The following is a 21547-nucleotide window of genomic DNA, read 5'->3' as shown; positions in this document are numbered from 1 at the left end:
TGAAGACCTTCCACTGGGACAAGACGTGGAGGTAGAACACAGCGATATTGATGATCCAGTTCTGGGTAGGACTAGGTTAACGTATGTGTCTTAGTTTTTAACACAAAAAAGTGAAAAAATGAAATAAAATTTCTAAAAATAGAAAAAAGTTTATAGAATAAGGACATAAAATATTTTTAAATATTTTGTATAGTTTGTGTTATTATGAGTCAAAAATTAAACATTTAAAAAGTTTATAAGGTAAAAAAGTTACAGTAGGTGAATTTGTCTTCTATTTATTATTGAAGAAAAAAGGTTTTTCATTTTGTTTTGTTTTTTTTGAGACGGAGTCTCACTCCGTTGCCCAGGCTAGAGAGCAGTGGTGCGATCTTGGCTCACTAAACCTCTGCCTCCTGGGTTCAAGTGATTCTCCTGCCTCAGCTTCCTGAATAGCTGGGACTACAGGCGTGTGCCACCATGCTCAGCAAATCTTTGTATTTAAAAAATTAATTAATTTATTTTTTTGAGACGAAGTTTCACTCTTGTTACCCAGGTTGGAATGCAATGGCGCAATCTTGGCTCACTGCAACCTCCACCTCCCGGGTTCAAGTGATTCTCCTATCTCAGCCTCCCGAGTAGCTGGGATTACAGGCAACTGCCACTAGGCCTGGCTAATTTTTGTATTTTTAATAGAGATGGGGTTTCACCATGTTGGCCAGGCTGGTCTCAAACTCTGACCTCAGGTGATCTACCCTACTCGGCCTCCCAAAGTGCTGGATTATAGACGTTAGCCACCATGCCCTTCCTCATTTTTGTACTTTTAGTGGAGACGAGGTTTCACCATGTTGGCCAGGCTGGTTTTTAACTCCTGACCTCAGGTGATCCACCTGCCTTGGCCTCCCAAAGTGCTGGCATTATAGGCATGAGCCACTGCACTCGGCAAAAAAAAGTTTTAATAAATTTCGTATAGCATAAGTACACAGTGTTCAAAACATCTACAGTAGTGTACAGTAACATCCTAGGCCTTCACATTCACTCTCTACTCACTCACTGACTCACCCAGAGCAACTTCCATTCCTGCAAGCTCTATTCATGGAAAGTGCTCTACACAGATGTACCATTTTCTTATCTCACTGCATTTTTCTGTACCTTTTCTATGTTTAGATATGCAAATACCATGATGTTACAGTTGCCTATAATATTAAGTACAGTAACATGCTGTATAGATTTGTAGCCAAAGAGCAATCGTTTATGCCATATAGCCTAGGTGTGTAGCAGGCTATATACCATCTAGGTTTGTGTAAGTGCACTCTATGATCACAGAATGTATCCCAGTTTTTAAGTGAAGCATAACTGTATTATATATAGATATGTATATATATAATACATACACATGTATGTACATATGTATATAATATACACATGTATGTATAATATATATCTTATGTATATTTTGATGTTCCAACCATCACACTGATGACATTTAGTATTAATTCATTCCTTAGCACTTGTACCACTTCCTAAGTGTCTTTGTTTAAATACAGATCTTAAAAAGAAACTTTGTTGTATTCCTTCCTAGCTTTTTTGCTTTTTCTTTCCTGCTATATAATTGTGTTGGCTGCTCATGCTTCCATGAGATTTTATTACTTCTGCGGGTGGAGTTGTGGTGTCTTTTTTTGAGACAGGGTCTCGCTCTGTCACCTAGGCTGGAGTGCAGTGCAACCATCATAGCTCACTGCAGCCTCAACCTCCTGGCTAAGGTGATCTCCACCTCAGCCTCCCAAGTAGCTAGGATGATATATGTGTGCCAATATGCCTGTTTAATTTTAATTTTTATTTTTTTGAGACAGTCTTGCTCCGTTGTTCAGGCTAGAGTGCAGTGGTGCAGTCATGACTCACTGCACCCTCAACTGCCCAAGTTCAAGTCATCCTTCCACCTCAGCCTTCTCAATAGCTGGGACTACAGGTATGTGACACCACGATCTGGCTAATTTTGTTCTTAATTTTTTTTTTTTTTTTGGTAGAGATAGAATATTGCTATGTTGCCCAGGCTGGTCTCAAACTCCTGGGTTCAAGTGATCCTTCTGACTTGGCCTCTCAAAGTGCTGGGATTACTGGGATTACTGGTGTGAGCCTCCATGCCTAGCCTTGTTTTTTTTTTTTTTTTAAACATTCATTTGTAGAGAGGGTCTTGCTTTGCCCAGGCTGGACTCAAACTCCTGGCTTCACACAATCCTCTTGCCTTGGCCTCTCAAAGTGCTGGGATTGCAGGCATGAGTCACCACACCTGGTGGAGTTGTGATTTTTGCTAAAGGGCAGAGTACATGCTTCAGGTTGAACAGTGGGGAAGAGACAAGTGCATAAAATGCCTTAGAAGTTCCAAAGCTATAGTAATCAGATCTCTTAGTTGCGTGACAGAAACTCAATCTGAAACAATTTAGGTGAAAAGGGAGAATTCATTAGAACGCTCATGTTACCATGGGAAAGGCAGAGGTCCAGCCAGACTGAAGGGTAACAGAAACCAGGAACTTGAACATCACAGGGCTTTGCTTCATCTCCATTTGTACCCACTATCTCAGTTTGCACTTCTTTACTTGAGACTAAATAGAGTCACATCTCCCACCTTCATGACCATAGAGGGACTGAAAGATGAACACTCAAAAAACGTTAATTATTATTATGGCTTGACTTGAAAAAACTATAAAATTTATATAACATTCAGTGGGCTCAAATATCTCTTAAAAAGTTGCCAGATTCTGAGCCATAGAATGAAAGAAAAGTATTTACGAATATGTATCTTACAAAGGACTTTAATACAGTATATATAAACAACTTTTACAACTCAGTAAGACAAACAATCCAATTAAAAGTGGGCAAAAGATTTGACAACAACTTCACAGAAGATATACAACTGGCCAAAAAGTACTTAAAAGATGCTTACAAGCATTAGTCACCTGGGGAAATGAAAATAAAACCACAATGAGATACCACTAGATTCCCATCAGAATGGCTGAAAACTGAGTGTTGGCAGGAATGCTGGGCAGCTGGAACTCTACACAACCCTAGTGGGAATATAAAAGGGTATAGTACCTTTGGAAAACAAACAGTTTGGCAGTTACTTAAATATTAAACATAAATCTGCCATGCAACCCAACCATTTTACTGTTAAGTATTTACCCAAGAGAAAGGAAAACCTACGTCTACACAGTGGCTTGTACACAAATGTTCCTAACAGTTTTATTCACAGTAGCCCCAAACTGGAAACAATCCCAAGGTCCATCAACAGGCAAGTAGAAAAACAAATAATGGCATATTCACATAATGGGATACTACTCAGCAATAAAAGGAATAAGCTACTAATACACTGCAACCTGGTGAATTTCAAAGTCATTATGTGTGTGAAAGAAACCATAAACAAAAAAGTACATACTACACAATCCCATTTATATAAAGTACTAAACAACACCACGAAGCAAACTAATACATGGTGACAAAGATAAATCAGCAGCGTGAGGGATGGACTGCAAAGGAACTTGAGGAATCTTTTGGGGGCGACGGAAGTGTTGTGCATGTTGATGGTGACAGTGGCTTCATGGCATATACATCCGTCAAAATAACCATTGAGTTGTAATTCTAAATGGATACAGTTTACTGTAACTTGATAAAGCTGAATTTATAAAGCTGCCAGAGTATTCTGAAATCATGCCTTCTTTTCTCCCTCTGGACCAAGCATCTCCCCAACCAAGCCAACTTTAACAAAATTATCTCATAGATTTTGGATTTTTTTTTTTTTTTGCCATGTTAAAGTTTCAATAGAAAACATTCCAAAAAGTGAGAAGTGATCTATAATACCCAAGTTCTATGTTCAACTACCAGTTAAACAAGGAAAACATTTTCTATATCATTGTTTTACAACCAGTATAGACCCAGAAGAATCAAGATCTGATTATTTTTCCACACATCTGCTAGGTCAGTAAACTATTTATCAAAACTGGTGTCTCGTCATTTTAACATACTCCTTGCTTTGAACAATATTCATTCATATTTGGTACAATCTCTATATCCTATACTATATTTAGGATATCTCAAGGGCCAAAAGGTCCTCACAGAGGCTGTAACCCAAGTAATCATAAGAATATGGAAGGGTTGGGAAGTGCAACAACCACATAAATTTGGTCATTACCCTTGTGGTCTGTGATTAGTAGTAATCTGTCAAATGAGAGTTAAAAATGTTGTACTTACTATCCCTAGCTGCAAATGTTAAAACATGACAGTGCCATAGTTATGACAAAAAAAAAAAAATTAGAAGTTCAATTAGTTCCTCCAATCCAACAACTCAAGTCTGTTTCCTTTGAGAACATTATACTATTGGCTCTAGTGTCCAAAGCAATAAACTAAAACTTGTTTCCAAGACTGGGAAGTAAAGTAGGCTTATAAAACAATACAGCAAAAGAAAGCCAAGTGGCCCAATTGTTTCCAGTGTGTTTGCCATCTTAGCATGGTTGTTACTTTCCAGATGTCACTCATAAGTTGTATTCTACAACTAAACTGTTTCTGGATAAGCCACCACCAAAAAATGTTTCACTTACTGACAGACACTTCACTAGATAGAGCTACCATTTTTAAGCTCCAAATTGAAGAGTTGTCCCCATGACTTTAGCTAAACAAAATGAAACCCAAAGCTGTAAAATCTATGTAAAGGACCACAAGAACTTCCTCCACTTACCAATTTCCTTAATTACTTCCCCTTTTCCATTTGGTCAATTACTTGTTTTAAGTAACTACCACTCACTCCTTAGTTATGAGTGTTAATCAACACTGATGCCTTCCTGAGATCCACAGGAACCCCTGAAGGCAAAATCTATTGCCTGCACCAAACCAATTCTGACAGCACTGCTTATGCAACTGTACTGACTTACTGACAATCAGCCACCTTCTGCTTCAACAACTCTTAGCATTTGATTTCTCTTACTGCCAGCTTTATCTACTGTGAATCAATCAGCAGCACTCCACAATCATAATGAGCATAATCCTCAACCATCTCTGCTGTTTCACAGGCATTTGATGCTTTAAATCTGATGTAGAATGCTGATAGATTCACTTTTTAGAAGTCATAAGCCTTTCGGAAGTTGGAGATAACTTCATTACTTAACTATTTTCTCCTTTGCAATCAAACTGTTCCTTTAAACGTGAGACACTAGAGTTGCAAAAATTTGAAACAGTAAGAGCAAGCACCTTTGCAGCTTCATGGTTGGTTCTGGCCAAACTTTTTATTTAGTATTCTGCAGTTGTTTAAAGACACACTTAAATGGTCTTATTGTGGGAGGGGAAAGGGAAGGTTCTTGCAGATTCCCAAGGAAATGTCAGAAAGGCAAAATGGCCAGCATTATCCATTTGCTTTTTTGGGGGTTTACTGGGTGAACAGCAATTTCCTTACATAGGCATCTGATTTCAGGTTTTGCATACTAAGAACATTGAGATTTCCGTTGGAAAACACCATGAAATCTTATGAGTAGCATACCCCAACCACCCTCTTAATAGCTAGCTTGCTTGTATAGGCAGAACAATTCATCTCTCCATTTCAGATGGCTAGATGTTTTGTGGAAGATCTTAGAATTGCTTGCCTCATTTACTGGGAGAAACCAGATAGGAAGTGGTCTTTAGGGACACTTTTACTTGGAAAGTTAGAAGTTACAAAGTTACTAGTACAACAAGGCTTAACACATTTAACATTTGCTTGTTGAAAAGCAGTGTCATGAAGTCAAATAAAATTAAACATGTTTTACCTTTTTCCTCACAAGAACATAAAACTTACGGAGGGGAACTTAACAGGGAATTTAAAAAAGGTAACACAATTTTCCCTTTTAGTAGTCCTTGGGTAGTAATGATAGAATAGTTTCCACTTTTTTTTTTGTTTCTTTGTACTGGGATTTTGGTCCAAAGTTTTGTTTGTTTCTAGTATCTGCTTCTGCCTCCCCCTCTATCAGATCGGCTTCCTCCAGGGCCACCACCTCTTGGTGCTCCCCGGCTTGAACTGCTGTAGGAATCACGTGGAGAAGGGTACCCCCTTTCTACAGAAGGGGGAAGCCCTCTTTCTTGTCTGCCAACCCGATCACAACCACTTGAGTAGAGATCACTTCGGCTGCTTGAGTAATTGTCCCGACTTCCACCATATCCATCACGTGAGCTGCTATAATCATCATAGCGACTGCTTCCACCATAAGATGGCGGGGGCCCTCGTGTAGGTGGGGCACTACGTGAGTTACCATAACTCTCATATGAATCTCTGTAGGAACCTCCACTTGGATGATCTGAATAGTCACGATCACGACCATATCCATCTCTATCGCCATAGCCTCTTGATGGATAGTCATCACGTGAACTGGAATGACCATAATCACGGTAAGTATAATCTCGTGGTGGTGGTGCATAATCTCTTGTATCACGAGAACTTGGGTAATCTCTGCTTGAATAGCTGTCTTTAGTAGAATACCCATCATCTCTTGGGTACAAATAAACATCTCTACGAGAGGGGAGCGGTTCCCTTCGAGGTGGACCTCCGTAACTATCTCTTCCACGTGATAGAGGAGCTCTTCCTCCCATGCCACTGCTGCTGCGAACTAGTCCTGAAGGTGCAGATCTCTTAGGAGAAGGACCCCCACTTCTTGGTGGTGGTCCTCTTTTCACTGGGAGTGGTCCCCTGGAAGAACTCATGTTAAAATGCATGGAATATCCACCGTCATCCATGTGTCCTCCTCGTGAAGGAGGTCCCCTGGTTCCTCCACTTCCTCCTCTTCCAGCTCTAAAACCTCGTGGAGGACCTCTACTTCTTGGAGGTGGGGGCGGTCCATGTCTACCTCTTTCAAATGATGGTTTGGTGGCTTGTTCCACCTTGATGGCTTTTCCATCTAATGACTTTCCATTCATGTCTCTGGCTGCATCCTTAGCATCTGCTGGGCTTTCAAAGGTGACAAAAGCAAATCCTCTTGATTTGTTAGTTTCACGGTCTTTTATCAAGAGTACTTCCACTATTCGTCCATATTTGCCAAATACTGTTTCAAGAGCTTTCTCATTTGTTTCCGTATTAAGCCCACCAATGAAGAGCTTTCCCGGGCGATCTGCTTCCACCATTTTTTTTTTTTTTTTTTTTTTTTGCCGGTGAGTCGGAGGGGTGACAATGGGTTCAAGCTCCAAGGAGCTCGCTGACAGGGGCTTCCTAGCAACTCAGCACCAGTGGCGGCTGTCGGGTACGAGGACTGAACTGCGAAGTCGCTAGCACTACTGCGCAATCTGGATGCTTTTTAAGGGATGACTATCCATTCAAAAAACCAGGAAAATTACTTTCTTTTACCACTAGATGGCAGAGGAAAACAACAGAATGTTCCTGTAATGGTGGAAGAAATGAAAGTAAAACTCAGAAGTGGAAATGTAAAGCAGGGAAAGATGCTTAAAGATACATAAAGAAAAAATGCAATTATATTAAGCTCAAAAGTGTGTATAATTAACAGGAACCCTTTTGTTGTAGCTTTTTTTTTTTTTTTTTTTTTTTTGTAGACAGAGTTCCACACAGTCGCCCAGGCTGGAGTGCAGTGGTGCAATCTTGGCTCACTGCAACCTCTGCCTCCCAGGCTCATGCGATTATTGTGCCTCAGCCACCTGAGTAGCTTGGATTGCAGGCATGCACCACCACACCTGGCTAATTTTTGTATTTTTAGTAGGGGGGTTTCACCATGTTGGCCATGCTGGTATCGAACTCCTAGCCCAAGTGATCCGCCTGCTTCGGCCTCCCAAAGTGTTGGGATTATAAGGGTGAGCTACCATGGCTGGTCTTAACTGGAACTTTGAAACAACATATATTTTGTTACTTTATTTTATAAAGAATTATTTGTGCCTGATACGCTGTAACTAACATCTGTTGACTGAACAGATCTGCTGAGTGAAAGGGAAACAATTTGGACTCCCTCTGAGAGATAATATATTTGGGGAAAAATTGTACTTCAATAGAAGACTATTCACTGGCCACAGCACAGCTTTAGAGCTGATATTTGTAGGGCTAGAATTTGCCTTTGAGTTATTTTGCGCTTTTGTAAATTGAAGCTAAGTGATAGGCATGCAAACTCTGGTTCTAGCATTTTGATTACCTTCCTTCTACCCTGTAGAAAAAACAGTTTTGCCTTCGTTTGCAATCCAATTCCTTTACTACATATAAATTTGTACTTTTTGACTTTCCCTCTGTACTGGTTATAACTTCTGTCTGGTTACCTCATATCACATGAGTAAAATAAAAATCTTTGGCACACGCTTGTTTTTATATTTGTATGAGTCATGATTTAACCTTTTTCCAAAAATTATCTTTTAACAATTACTTCAGAGAAACAAGCTTATTGGAAACAAGGCTTTCTCTAAACCCGAGAGCTGATAACATAGGTAAACACATGGCTGGAATGCCAGAAATGGAGTCAGGCCAAGCAGAGAACAAAAAGTCTGATTTATTCTCTCAAAAAAAAAACTGGGTTCAAGTCAAGACCTTGGAAGAGTGAGTAAGTGAAGGGAGTGTGTGAGTATTGTCCTCACCCATATCAATAGGCCTGGGGCCCTTTGGCTTGCCTACACTGTGTAATCTCAGTCCCCCCAATGACAGCTATAATTGAATCAGAGTTGGACAGAGTCAGGCTGAACCGATCAGGACAACTGGAAGTTTGGGTTTGAGGTTGAGAAACAGGTTGTTTCTGCTGGGCACACGAAACAGGAAGATTGGTAAGTCTGAATCTGGGCGAGTCTGTGCTCAGTCCCTCACACACATGCCATGTTCTGATGCCAAAAATACACCTACGTTCTAAGAATGTTGTTCAAGGTTGTTTAATGCAAAGAGCTTTCAAGCCAGATAGATCTTAGTTCAAAGGTAAACATCAAAACTCCTAGTGTGTGAAGTAGGCAGTTTACCTGATGTCTCTGAAATTCAGTTTCCTTATTTGCTAAGCAGGAAAATGAATACCTGCCCCAAGTAAGTGCTATGGTAATTAAATGAGGCAAAGCCATAAGCGGAAAAATATAGTTCATGGCATACAATATATATACTAGTGCCCACTCAGAAAGTAGAAAAGATTCTCTTAGATACAAGTAGGATGAGTAACTTTGCACTAAAGGAGGCAAAGAAATGTTGGGTATGGACTAAACGTACAAAAGGTAATACTTTCGCGTCAAAAGAGAGGGTTGGGCTGGACACGGTGACTCATGCCTGTAATCTCAGCACTTTGGGAGGTTGAGGAGGGTGGATCGCTTGAGCCCAGGAGTTTGAGACCAGTCTGGCCAACATGGCAAAACCCCGTCTCTACAAAAAATACAAAAATTGGCCAGGAGTGGTGGTGGGCACCTATAGTCCCAGCTACTCAGGAGGCTGAGGCAGGAGAATCGCTTGAACCCAAGAGGTGGAGGCTGCAGTGAGCCGAGATTGTGCCATTATATTCCAGCCTGGGCAGCAAGAGTAAGACTCTGTATGAAAAAAAAAAAAAAAAAAAGAGAAAGAGAGACAGTTGACTTCTAAGGAAGGACAGACCTAAGGAAAAGGTTTTGTCCAGTGTTGCTTTTGTGCTTCTCTGGTGGACATTTAAATTTTAGAATCTCTTTAAAAAAAAAAAATTAATAGACCATTTTAGGTCCAGGCACGGTGGCTCATGCCTGTAATCCCAGTACTTTGGGAGGCTGAGGCGGGCGGATCATGAGGTCAGGAGATGGAGACCATCCTGGCTAACACGGTGAAACCCCATTTCTACTAAAAATACAAAAAATTAGCCAGGTGTGGTGGCAGGTGCCTGTAGTCCCAGCTACTTGGGAGGCTGACACAGGAGAATGGTGTGAACCTGGGAGGCAGAGGTTGCAGTGAGCTGAGATCGTGCTACTGCACTCCAGCCTAGGCGACAGTGCGAGACTCCGTCTCAAAAAAAGAAAAAAAACCACAGGCTATTTTTTAGTGCAGTTTTAGGTTCGTGCCAAAATTGAACAGAAAGTACAGGGAGTTCCCACATACTCCCTTGACACCCCCTCTATCACATGTCACCCTTTGTTAGACTAACCTTCATTTCAGGTTTAGTCCTTCAGATTGCAATTTTTTTTTTTGTTTTGTTTCAGACGGAGTCTCACTCTGTCACTCAGGCTGGAGTGCAGTGGCCCCCTGTCAGCTCACTGCAACCTCTGCTTCCTGGGTTCAAGTGATACTCCTGCCTCAGCCTCTCTACTAACTGGGATTACAGGTGCCCACCACCACACCCGGCTAATTTTTGTATTTTTAGTAGAGATGGCGTTTCACCGTGTTGGCTGGGCTGGTATCAAACTCCTGACCTCAGGTGATCTGCCAGCCTCGGCCTCCTAAAGTGGTGGGATTACAGGCATGAGCAACTGCACCTGGCCCAGATTGCAATTTGTATTCCATCTGGTTTTCTAGTCTTCTTTCATTAATAATCTATCAACTGCTTATCTTCAACAAATTCTTCTTTATATAAGACTTCCTAGGGAAACTACTCAGCATGGATGCATGTCACACATTTGTCAAAACTCATTTGTGAAATCTTTGCTTCTTTCCTTCTTTCTCTTTCTATCAGTCATCTATCCATCAACATTCACTGGCATTCTGGCACTAGAGGATAATATAAAATTACCTTCCAATTTCTAACTCTTTAAGATCTAGGTGCTAAAAGAGAGGACCAAAAAAGATTTTTATTCTGAGTTTCTCTCTTTTCTTTTTTTCTCTTCTTGTTGTATTGCAGTACATTTTTTTCTTTTCTTTTCTTTCTTTCTTTTTTTTTTTTTTTTTTGAGACAGCATATCACTCCTATCACCTAGACTGGAGAGCAGTGGTGCAAACATAGCTCACTGCAGCCTCAACTTCCTGGGCTCAGGTGATTCCCCCACCTCAGCCTCACAAGTAGCTGGGACTACAGCAGTGTGCCCGGCTAATGTTTTGTATGTTTAATAGAGATGGGGTTTTGCCATGTTGCCCAGGCTGGTCTTGAACTCCTTGTCTCAAGCAATCCACTGGCCTCAGCCTCCCAAAGTGCTGGGACTGCAGGTGTGAACCACCACGCCTCACCTACATTTTTCCTTTAGCATTCAAAACATTCTTTAAAATTAGAGAATACGTAAAATGTTTTTGTAAAAAAGCAAGTAATACAGGAAAGTACAGTCTATCCTCCATTCTATTCCCTCACTTGGAGGTAACCTTCCCAGTAGGTTTTCAATGACATTAAGGATGATGTGGTTGACACAAATATTCTAAGTAGGTTCACAGTAACTTATCTGGCTGGTTCTGACAACTCTTTCTTGATTTAAACTTATCACTGTTGCTTTTGTAACACTGGCCAGTGTTTTTCATTTGCCCAGCAATAGGAAGAATACTTATCTCTTTATCCCTGTGCGATTATTTTAAATGCAAAGCCTCTGATGAACTATAGATAGTTTTTCAGTGTAGTTAAAATGATACAAACACTTTGGCAGTTACTTAATTAAACATAAAGCTACCACACAACCCAACCATTCCACTGCTAGGCATGGAGAGGATTTAGTGCTATCCCAAATGGTCCACAAGTCTGAATAATGCATTGTTAGTGGTTCTTGCCTGGGACGCACATCAGAATCACCTGGAAAGATTTTTCAAAATACATTCCAGATATGTAGAATCAGAATGCATAATGGTGGGCCCTGGTATACGTAGTCTAATAAAAGTTCCACAAACGAGGATTCTGCACACAAATGCCCTTTTAGTGCCATGGTTTCATATGATCACCTTGGTGAAGCACACCCACTTCCTTGGCTTCAATCAACTTCTATGTTGGGAGAGGGCCTGAAAAAGGTGGTCACGGTGGCATTAAAGAGGAGAGAATTCAAGACAGTTATGAGGTAGAATTCATAGGATTTACATATAGAAGACACTGATGATGGTTTTTATGAAAATTTTAAACCATTGAGAAAATTTTAAACCAGTTGAGAGATTAGAATTAGGTTGAACATAAAATTGCCAATATTCAACCATTTATGACAAAAATGGCACTTCATATGCCAAAAATGGAATTTTCATACAAAAATAGCAATTTCATATATTTTAACCTAATATAAAACACTCATATGCACACTACCCGGATTCAGTAATTCTCAAGATTTTGCCTCCTTTTTTTTTTTCTTTAATTGCTGAGTAATTTTAAAGCAAATCTTAGACCTTAAGTCATTACACTCCTACATACTTGGCATATATCTCAAAAGTATTGCCGCTTATATAACTGCAATTTCATTACCACACCTCACCAACAATAATTTCTTGTTATCATCTAATACCCAATCCACATTCTTATCTCTCTGATTGTCTTTAAAAAATGCATTTTGGTTGACTGAATAAAGTTCCTAAAGCAGATGTACGCATTGTATTTGGTGGTTATAGTTTTTAAACCTTTTTCCATCCCTGAGCAGTCCTCCTGAGATATCCTCTCCTACTTTTTTTCCCATGCCACTGGACTTATATTCATAACTTGAACAGTTTTGTGAAGACAAAAATGAGGTAATGAATATATAATGACCAGCACATTGCCCGATCCACAGACAGGCAAGCAGTTGCTCAGTGAATGTTAATTCTAGTCAACGACAAGAGACACCTCCATCATATATAATAGAAATGTTCATTTCAATAAAATATTTGTAAAAAAGCATCTGAAGAATTACATAAAGAATTACGTATTTTTTGGACAGTGCAGAATATGTACAATAATTTATCTGTAAGTAAGCAATACCTACAGCAGAAGCAGAGAATCCGAGGATTTTGGAAGAAGAAATTGTCTTCAGGAATTTTGCTCTACCACTAGGAAAGCAGAGGCTCCTCTGGGCCAAAAACATGCTATTAAATAAAAGAAAAGTTGAGAAGAGGAATAAATATATGATGGGTACATCATTATCAGACACTTACCCCAGCTGGTATATCATAAGCTTACGTAAAATCCAAGCAAATATTTTTGATAAGTGAGCTTACTTTCTTTCAAGTTTTCTTTCTATGATATAATCTCTCATCACTGGAAGTATTCTAATAAATGTATTCTTCCTTATACAAATTTATATTCACATCATTTCAAACTAGAGAGCTGTAAGAATATTCTTAATTCAGAAACCAAGGCTTTAATTTAGTCAAGAGCATTAAATTTCAGTAAGTGAAAGTTCCATTTCTAGCAGCCATAAAATCCAGAGTATTTCAATCTAGGAACGACTCAAATTTCAGAATCCTCTGAATAACAGTCACTAGTAAAAGCACAATTTGTAACAGTAAATTAAAGTTGTTAGGAACAATTATTTAAAAAGTTATTTGAAAAGATGAATGATAGTAGGTCTTTGATAAATAGAAAGAATATATGAGTGAATCTTAGGTTATTCTGAAGGTACTTCCTCCAACAATTCCCGCAAGCCATTTTAGTGGATTCCAGTGGCATGATAGGCATGCATTCTGAATTGCTTCTCTACCTGTAAGGAAATTGATATCCATCATGGGTAAATGGAGGAAGATTAAGGCAATGAAACTCTATTATAATAATACTGCTACTTGGAAGTGGAAAGAAAACCCAGTTTTCTAAAAACATTCAGGCAAATAGATATTTCTCATAAGGTTTTACTCTGAGAATGTTGTTCTCTTAAGCCTCTTAAGTGTAAGGCTGCTATATCAGTGGATGGCATTTCGTCTAACAGTTATCAAACCTTAGAGAAAAGAGACCCAATCTATGGAAACTAAATGGAACTTCTACATAAAATGCTAACAAATCAAACCCAGTAGAATACAAGAAGAATAATACATCATGACCAAGGGGGGTTGGGTTTATATAAGAAACCTATTAATGTGATTCACCACATTAAGAGATTAAAGTCGAATTCAATCTTAAGAAGTTTCTATCTGTAGTCAAGTTATGGACTCCTGCTGGGCCTCAGTTTCTCCATTTTTCACAATAGATGAATAAATTAATAAGATTTGAGTTAAAGCAAGCAGGTAGAGGGAACCCTCTACAGACATAAAGATACAATGGAATTTGCTGATTACGGCACAACAGTCCCAAAAGACAACAGTTGAAACTTTGGAAAGTGGAAGAGAAAGGAAAAGCTGGGTCAGTCGCCAGGAAGTACACTGCATGATAGAGGTAATGTGCTAATAATAAAAGCAAGTGAGCTTGGAGTGCAGCTTCTGGGAGATTTCACCCCAGACTAGGTGAGCCATACTCTCTAGGTACCAGGCATTTTATTAAGTAAACACATTTTGAGCAGCATTTTCTAATGCAATCAACACTGCATATATATATTGACCAATGAGATAAATACATTAAATTTAGATGTCACCGAAAGGTTGGAGAAAATAAAAAGGTATATGGCTCTTAATTCTAAACAATAGTTTCATTGTATTTTTCTCCCTAAAAACAACTTCTGTGAAGAAAACCTGGCAACTTATGAATCAGGATGATCTATGTGATCTAATTATAGCATATTATGCATAAAGTCTACATTCCAAAACGCACGATCTATAGAAATGAAACTGTCGATTTATTATCAATGGGTTAGACTGTTTAAAATGAAGATTCAGAAGGCACGCTTGGCAGATTTGGGGGTGGCCTGAAGCTGAGAAAGCTGGTGAATTTTTGAGGGCCGAATATAAAGCTAAAAGGCAGACAAGGCAGTCAAAATAAATCTTATGAAGCTTAAAGCTCCAGACTTAAATCCAAATGATCAATTTATACTTTACACATGGGGAGGAGAGGTAGGAAGAGATTTAATTTGACAAAGCCCAGAACATCTGTGTTAACTGCAAAGTTCAAGCAAGATTAACATGAGGCAAAAAGGGCTACAGCTAATAATGCGCCGCCCACACTGTTACAAGAGTCCGACCACTGGAAAACTGATTTTCCTTTCATACTCTACCTTGTTAGTTTGCTTCTAGAATGTTTATAAGGTTCACTGATACAACACACGTAATCTAGGCGGTGAACAAAGTCCTGGACGGGGGAGTACTGTGGAAGGATGGGCTTCAAAGCTAAGTCTTTAGAACAATAGCGGAAAGGATTGGCCAAAGTTGGGCAGCACATGATTTAAGGAGTCACCAGCCTGAAACTGCTGAAAAACTGTTCTACGAAAATGGGATTCGTGTAACTATAAAATTCTCCAGAGGGAAAGCACTGTGGCTGCCTGCGTGATACCAGGAATTCGGTTTTAGCTCCCGAGGTCAGACTTCCTAAGGGCTGACCTGCAGCCCCAGTCCTCCTCAGGTGGCCGCTAAGGAGCCATGCGTGGGAGAAGCGAAGGAAGGCCATTTCTGCGCCACTTGACTCCAAAAGCAACAGACTTGACTACTTTTCTCTGTTAACTACAGATGTTGGATTCTGCTAAGCTTCATTTATAAGGCAACGTAACAGCCTTGGTAACCTCCTTTTGGAATTTTTTTTTTTTTTTTTTTTTTTTTTTTTTGAGACGGAGTCTCGCTCTGTCGCCCAGGCTGGAGTGCAGTGGCGCAATCTCGGCTCACTGCAAGCTCCGCCCACGGGCTCACGCCATTCTCCTGCCTCAGCTTCCCAAGTAGCTGGGACTACAGGCTCCCGCCACGATGCCCGGCTAATTTTTTGTATTTTTCACAGTGTTAGCCAGGATGGTCTCGATCTCATGACCTCACGATCCGACCGCCTCGGCCTCCCAAAGTGCTGGGATTATAGGCGTCAGCGTCTTTTGGATTTTTTAATTAGAAGTCCCAAAGTCACTCTTCTCAGACTACCTTCTAAAAGCCCAAACAGCGAAATCAAGAGTAAAAGCGCCAAGACGGTGACCGGGCCTAGGGGATCCCTCTTGGAGGCCAGTCACCTCGGCGCCTTCCCCTCAAACTGTTAATCCAGGGCCGACTCCCTGCAGCCGCCCCAGCAGGCGGCCCCCGCGTGACTCAGGCAAGAGCAGCCCGGCCTCCGTCCCCTCGCCCCGCATGCCGGAAAGGCCCTCATCAGTCCGCACGGAAGCGCCGCGCCGAGCCGGGTCGCGCGCCCTCCCCACTCACCTATCTGGTGCGGGAACCTTGCTTCTCCAGGCTCGAGACCCGCCTGGGCTTGAGGGTCTAGCTGGGCGGGATTCGGACGCGGGGGGCGGAGCCGGGGCACGGATTGACTGGGGTTTGCACTCAGTGCGCGCTTTGGCTGAGGGCTAGGCCGTGATCTCTAGGCTGGAAAAGACTGGATAAGGGGTGTTTTTTTGGGAGGGGAGGGTCGGGATTTGGTGGGTTCCGGGCTTGTGGGAACAATGGGGCGGGCCGGGGGCGAGCCCGGATGTGGCCAGGGATTGGCTGTGGAGTGTGACTCACGGCGCGCGTTGACTGTGGAGTCCGCCGCGATCGCGGACCGGATGGAAATGGAGGAGGGAAGGGGTGGGGGCAGCGCGTTGGGCTTGAGTGAGGAAGGGGACAAGATGGAGGCGGGCCTGGACGTGGCCGGGGATTGGCTATGGGTCTCAGGGAACTCATTGGCTGTGGAGTCGGCCGGGATCACGTGCAGGTTCAGGCACGCATAGGTGCGGGGCTGGAGTTAGTGGGGCGGGGACTTGGATATGGGTATGGAATTTGGGCCCAGGGCTCGAATCGGTTGTATGCGACTGATCGGGTTGGGGCAGGTTATAGGACGAGTACTGGTTTGCAAGGATGGGCAAGCTATGGGGCCGCTGGGCTTGTACAAGTGGAGGGGTCGGGTTAGAATAACTTTGGAAGGTTCCTGAGAGAGGGCAATGCCAGAGTGAGTGTGAAAAGGGATTCCTAGATGCATTTGTCATTTGAGATGGGGGTGAGGGGTTAAAAAGCGGAAAGGAACTTATTTTCCTTGATATGAGTTTGATGAGCAAGCTAAGAATGAAAGGGACATGTGAGACTGAAGGAGGAAGAAAAATTACACTAAAAAGCAAAAAAGAAAAGTCTCTAGGAAAACAAGGAAGGAACTCACTGGTGACTTATTTGGGGAGGGCAGTGTCAGCGAAAGGAGAGTTTTTGTTAAAAATTGAGTTTTATGTTTGGATTTTTTTCTCTTCTATTTTAAGAGGATGAGAGGCTAGAGGGAGTGGGAGAGGCGTTAGCATTGTTTTTCAGTTCTAAAGGAGGGAACAAAAGTAATCATTGATTAAGGGAATATACTCTTCAGCTAGGTACAGGGAGTTTCAGAAGACGATTAGGTGCATGGAGAAATTATTGTGTACAGGCAGGGGCGAGCCTGATGTGGCTTGGGATTGGCTGTGGAGTGTGACTCAGCATGCATTGGCTGTGAGGTCCACCCCATTGGGGATCATACTACATCTTACCTTTAGGAGGGAGGAAAAGTGCAAGGCTAAAGTTGTAATCGGTAAAGAAGCAACAATCATATTAGCTGGGGGAGGAGGATAGTTTGATATTTTTGTAGTTTGCACAGTGACCTTTTTTAAAATCTGGTTAGGCAAAAATAGTGTGATCTTGTTTGTTGTCTCACTTCATATGATCACAGAATGACCTGGTATTGTGTCCGGACTTGGTGGGTTCTTGGTCTCACGGACTTCAAGAATGAAGCTGCAGACCCTCCCGGTGAGTGTTACAGTTCCTAAAGATGGTGTGTCTGCAGTTTGTTCCTTCAGAGGTTCAGATGGGTCTGGAGCTTCTTCCTTCTGGTGGGTTCATAGTCTCACTGTCAGGAGTGAAGCTGCAGACCTTCCCGGTGAGTGTTACAGCTCACAAAGGCAGCATGGACTCACAGAGTGAGCAGCAGCAAGACTTACTGCAAAGAGCAAAAGAACAAAGCTTCCACAGTGTGGAAGGGGATCTAGGTTGCCACTACTGGCCCGCGCAGCCTGCTTTTATTCCCTTACCTGGCCACATCCACATCCTGCTGATTGGTCCATTTTAAAGAGAGGTGATTGGTCCACTTTATAGAGAGCTGATTGGTCCGTTTTGACAGAGTGCTGATTGGTGCATTTACAATCCTTGAGCTAGACACAGAGTCACAGAGTGCTAGTTAGCTAGATACAGAGTTAGCTAGATACGGAGTACCAATTGGTGTATTTACAAACCTTGAGCTAGACACAGAGTGAGTGCTGGTTGGTGCGTATATAATCCTTGAGCCAGACACAGTCACAGAATGGTAGTCCTCCAAGTCCCCAGTAGGTTACCTAGATACAGAGGGTATTCACAAACCTTGAGCTAGACACAGAGTAGTGATAGGTGTATTTACAAACCCTGAGCTAGACACAGAGTGCTGATTGGTGTGCATACAATCCTCTGGCTAGATACAAAAGTTCCCCATCCCCATCCAGCTCAGGAGCCCAGCTGGCTTCACCTAGTGGCTCCTGCACCAGGGCTGCAGGCAGAGCTGCTCGCCAGTCGGGAGCCACGCCTGCACTCCTCAGCCCTTGGGCTGTCCATGGCACCGGGCACCACAGAGCAGAGGGTGGCGCCCGTTGGGGAGGCGGGAGCCCACCGCAGGCCGGGAGCTCAGACATGGCGGGCTGCAGGTCCCAAGCCCTGCCCCGCCTGGAGGCAGCTAAACCCGGCGAGATTTTGAGTGCAGCACTGGCCCGCCGGCACTGCTGGGGGACCCGGCGCAACCTCTGCAGCTGCTAGCCTGGGTGCTAAGCCCCTCACTGCCCTGGGCCTGTGGTGCCAGCCGGCTGCTCCGTGTGCAGGGTGCTGAGCCAGAGCTGGCACCTGCGCGGGCGCCCCCAGAACTCACACCTCACCGCGAGCACAGCCCCGGTTCCCACCCACGCCTCTCCTCCCTCCACACCTCCCCGCAAGCAGAGGGAGGAGGCTCAGGCCTCAGCTAGCCCAGAGAGGGCTCCCACGGTGCTGTGGCGGGGTGAAGGGCTCCTCAGGCCCGGCCAGAGTGGACGCTGAGGCCGGAGGCCGAGGAGTCGCTGAGAGTGAGGGCTGCTAGCACATTGTCACCTCTCAGTATGATGTTAGTGTTTTGTGAGATTGTTATGTTTTAACAGGGGAACACCACAGCCAATTCCTAACAACACTGAAGTGTCAGTTCCGTTGGTGACACCAAGGGCTATTTTTCTTTTTCTCATATTTACCAAATACGAATTGCATACATAGATGCTGAGGCAACTGGAAAGAATGAGGTAGAGAAAACATGTGTCTTAAACCTTACATTCTGGTAGGGAGAGACAAGCAGTAGACAAGTAAGTATAAAAAATGATTTTAGAGGGTGACATGTGCTATGAAAGAAGAAATGATGGGTGGAGATAGCTGTAAATTTAAATAGGATGGTCAGGAAGGCTTTTTTGAGGACGTGACATTAGAATTCAGAATTGAATGATAAGGAATCAGACTTGCAAAAATGATTATGGAACAGGAAATAGGAGTTGAAAAGGCCCTGAATGTAGAAAAAGGCCCTGTAAGTGAGTCCTTGAAATTACTAGCTAATTGGTCGGGCACGGTGGCTCACGCCTGTAATCCCAGCACTTTGGGAGGCCAAAGCGGGTGGGTGGATCATCAGGTCAGGAGTTCGAGACCAGCCTGACCAACATGGTGAAACCCTGTCGCTACTAAAAATGCAAAAAATTAGCCTGGCGTGATGGCGCGTGCCTGTAATCCCAGCTACTCAGGAGGTTGAGGCAGGAGAATCACTTGCACCCGGGAGGCAGAGGTTGCAGTGAGCCAAGACTGTGCCACTGTACTTCAGCCTGGTGGACAGAGTGAGACTCTGTCTCAAAAAAAAAAAAAAAAAAAAAAGAAAGAAAAAGAAAAAGACATTACTAGCTAATAGGTATATTACCCTTATATCTTGTTTTCTAAATAAAAAAATTACCCTTATACCCTAATATTACCCTTATATTACCCTTATACCCTTGTTTTCTGAATAAAAAATTACCCTACCCTTATTTTCTGAATAAAAAATTATGTAGATTAGGCCTTTTTCCTTGCCTCATCTAAAGAACTAAAAATATTCTGAAATATAGCAGAGAGAAGGTAGTATAGCATAATGGATAAGTCAAATTGCCTGGTTCAAATTCCACCTCTGCCATTTTCTAGCTGTGTTACCTTGGGCAAGTTATTTTATTTCTCTGTGCTTCAATTTCCTCAATTGTAAAAAGTGAATAATAGAACCTTACCCAGAGTGTTATTGTAAGGATTAAATGATTTAATAAATCAGTCAAACAACTAAAACAAAACCAACAATACTTAGGGAGTACTCAATCTTTAATAAGTACTGTAACATTGGTCGTTACAAAAAAGGGAAAGAGAAACTTTAGGATGGGGCTGCTATTTATCCCCCACTATTTGATACTGTCTTCTATTTTTTAAAAAAACTTTTTTTGTGGGTCACAATCCCTTTTTAAATCTGTAGTAATAGAGTCCCCAAGTTTCAGCAATGTACCTGGGTGCATGATACAAAGAATGCATTTCCACCCTCTGTTATGGCTAAGTTGGCTGTATGACCAAATTGTGACCAATGGCATATAAATGGGAGCTGTATGTGCAGCTGCCATGAAATGTCTTAAAGGAGTGGTAGGCCCTTCTTGTTCCCTTGGTTTGCAGTTTACCTGCCAGTTTGGGTGCAGGGTACAGGTCTAAGATGCCTGCAGCCCTCTTGGACCACCATATGGAATCTACAAGTTCAAGATGATCAGATGATCTAGTACAATAGAATGAGAGAGAACGATCCTGAGCCCTGACATCATGGAGCCACCACTCCAGCTTTGGACCAACTATCTATATTTGTGGTTAAAGAAATCAACTTCAATTTTGTTTAACTCTTTTACATTTGTTTCCTGAAGTGTAGCCACAGTTTGCCTGTAATTGTTTACTGACTACTATTCTAGTTTGATTCCCAAAGGTATTCCGCTTTACTTTTACATAAGTCTTCCAGGTGACAATAGAGGAGTGAGGGAGGAAAACAAGTTGGATGACAGTAGCAATGCCTCATTATCTGAAAATGCTGCTGAAGAGGTATCTGTGACTTCTAGGTACTAAGAGTCAAGGAGGCAGGACTACATTTCCTTTATCTTATAACCCTACAGTGGTACTAAGTAGGACCTGCTCTAGGAAACAAGACAACTAAGTGTGGGTTTGTAAGTTCCTAAAGACTTTTCCACCTTATAATCCTGCTCTAAAGAATTATGTTCAGTTTTCAGTCTCATGTAACTATTTTAAATGCAATATTTATGTGTGTGTATCAGAATATTAAACTAATGTTTCCTAGCCAGATAATAATCGCTATACAGACATTAGTTCAACCATTTCAAAAAGATAATAGAAATTGTACACTTAATCCATGGAAAGGCTGATCGGGGTAAATATGCATCTTATTTATCTGTTGTCTGTCTATCCACATACACGTTTGGCTGGATTGATAGCAACTTAACTGTTAGAATTTGTGATTTGAATCAGATAATCTTTACAGTCTTTGAACAATTTTTAAAAGGGGAAAATGAATTTTGACTTTACAAATCAGTTTGGCAGCAGAATATACATTCCTCTTATCTGTACATGGCACATACTCTAAGGTTGACCACATGCTCAACCATAACGCAATTCTCAACAAACTGAAAAAAAACTGAAATAATA

The 21547-nt window shown here is 41.9% G+C and overlaps 2 protein-coding genes across 3 annotated transcripts in view; both read right to left on the bottom strand.

The window, feature by feature from the left end:
- KYAT3 (kynurenine aminotransferase 3) overlaps nucleotides 1-16132 on the bottom strand; it is a 63009-nt gene extending 46877 nt beyond the window's left edge. Inside the window, exon 1 of one of the 2 annotated variants that reach the window (XM_007978048.3) lies at nucleotides 16025-16132. Coding sequence is in view for 1 of the 2 variants with exons in the window: in XM_073008627.1 (XP_072864728.1) it covers nucleotides 12757-12855 (99 nt within the window). In the remaining variant the exon portion in view is untranslated. Of the gene's footprint in view, nucleotides 1-12756; nucleotides 12856-16024 lie in introns of those variants that run through there. The other variant, XM_073008627.1, reaches the window with a different exon arrangement.
- On the bottom strand, nucleotides 2774-12856 carry RBMXL1 (RBMX like 1). Its single transcript, XM_007978049.3, has 2 exons — nucleotides 12757-12856; nucleotides 2774-7363 (listed from the first exon to the last, which is right to left on the bottom strand). The coding sequence occupies exon 2, from the start codon at nucleotides 7108-7110 to the stop codon at nucleotides 5935-5937; it is 1176 nt and encodes a 391-aa protein (XP_007976240.1). The 5' UTR covers nucleotides 7111-7363; nucleotides 12757-12856; the 3' UTR covers nucleotides 2774-5934.
- Nucleotides 16133-21547: the final 5415 nt, after the last annotated feature.

Source organism: Chlorocebus sabaeus, chromosome 20 (genome assembly GCF_047675955.1).
Source record: "Chlorocebus sabaeus isolate Y175 chromosome 20, mChlSab1.0.hap1, whole genome shotgun sequence".
NCBI lineage: Eukaryota > Metazoa > Chordata > Mammalia > Primates > Cercopithecidae > Chlorocebus > Chlorocebus sabaeus.
This window is presented reverse-complemented; position numbering and strand designations above follow the sequence as displayed.

Excerpts from the sequence above, each read along its gene's own strand:
- RBMXL1 (XM_007978049.3), bottom strand. The coding sequence starts at position 7,110 with ATGGTGGAAGCAGATCGCCCGGGAAAGCTCTTCATTGGTGGGCTTAAT.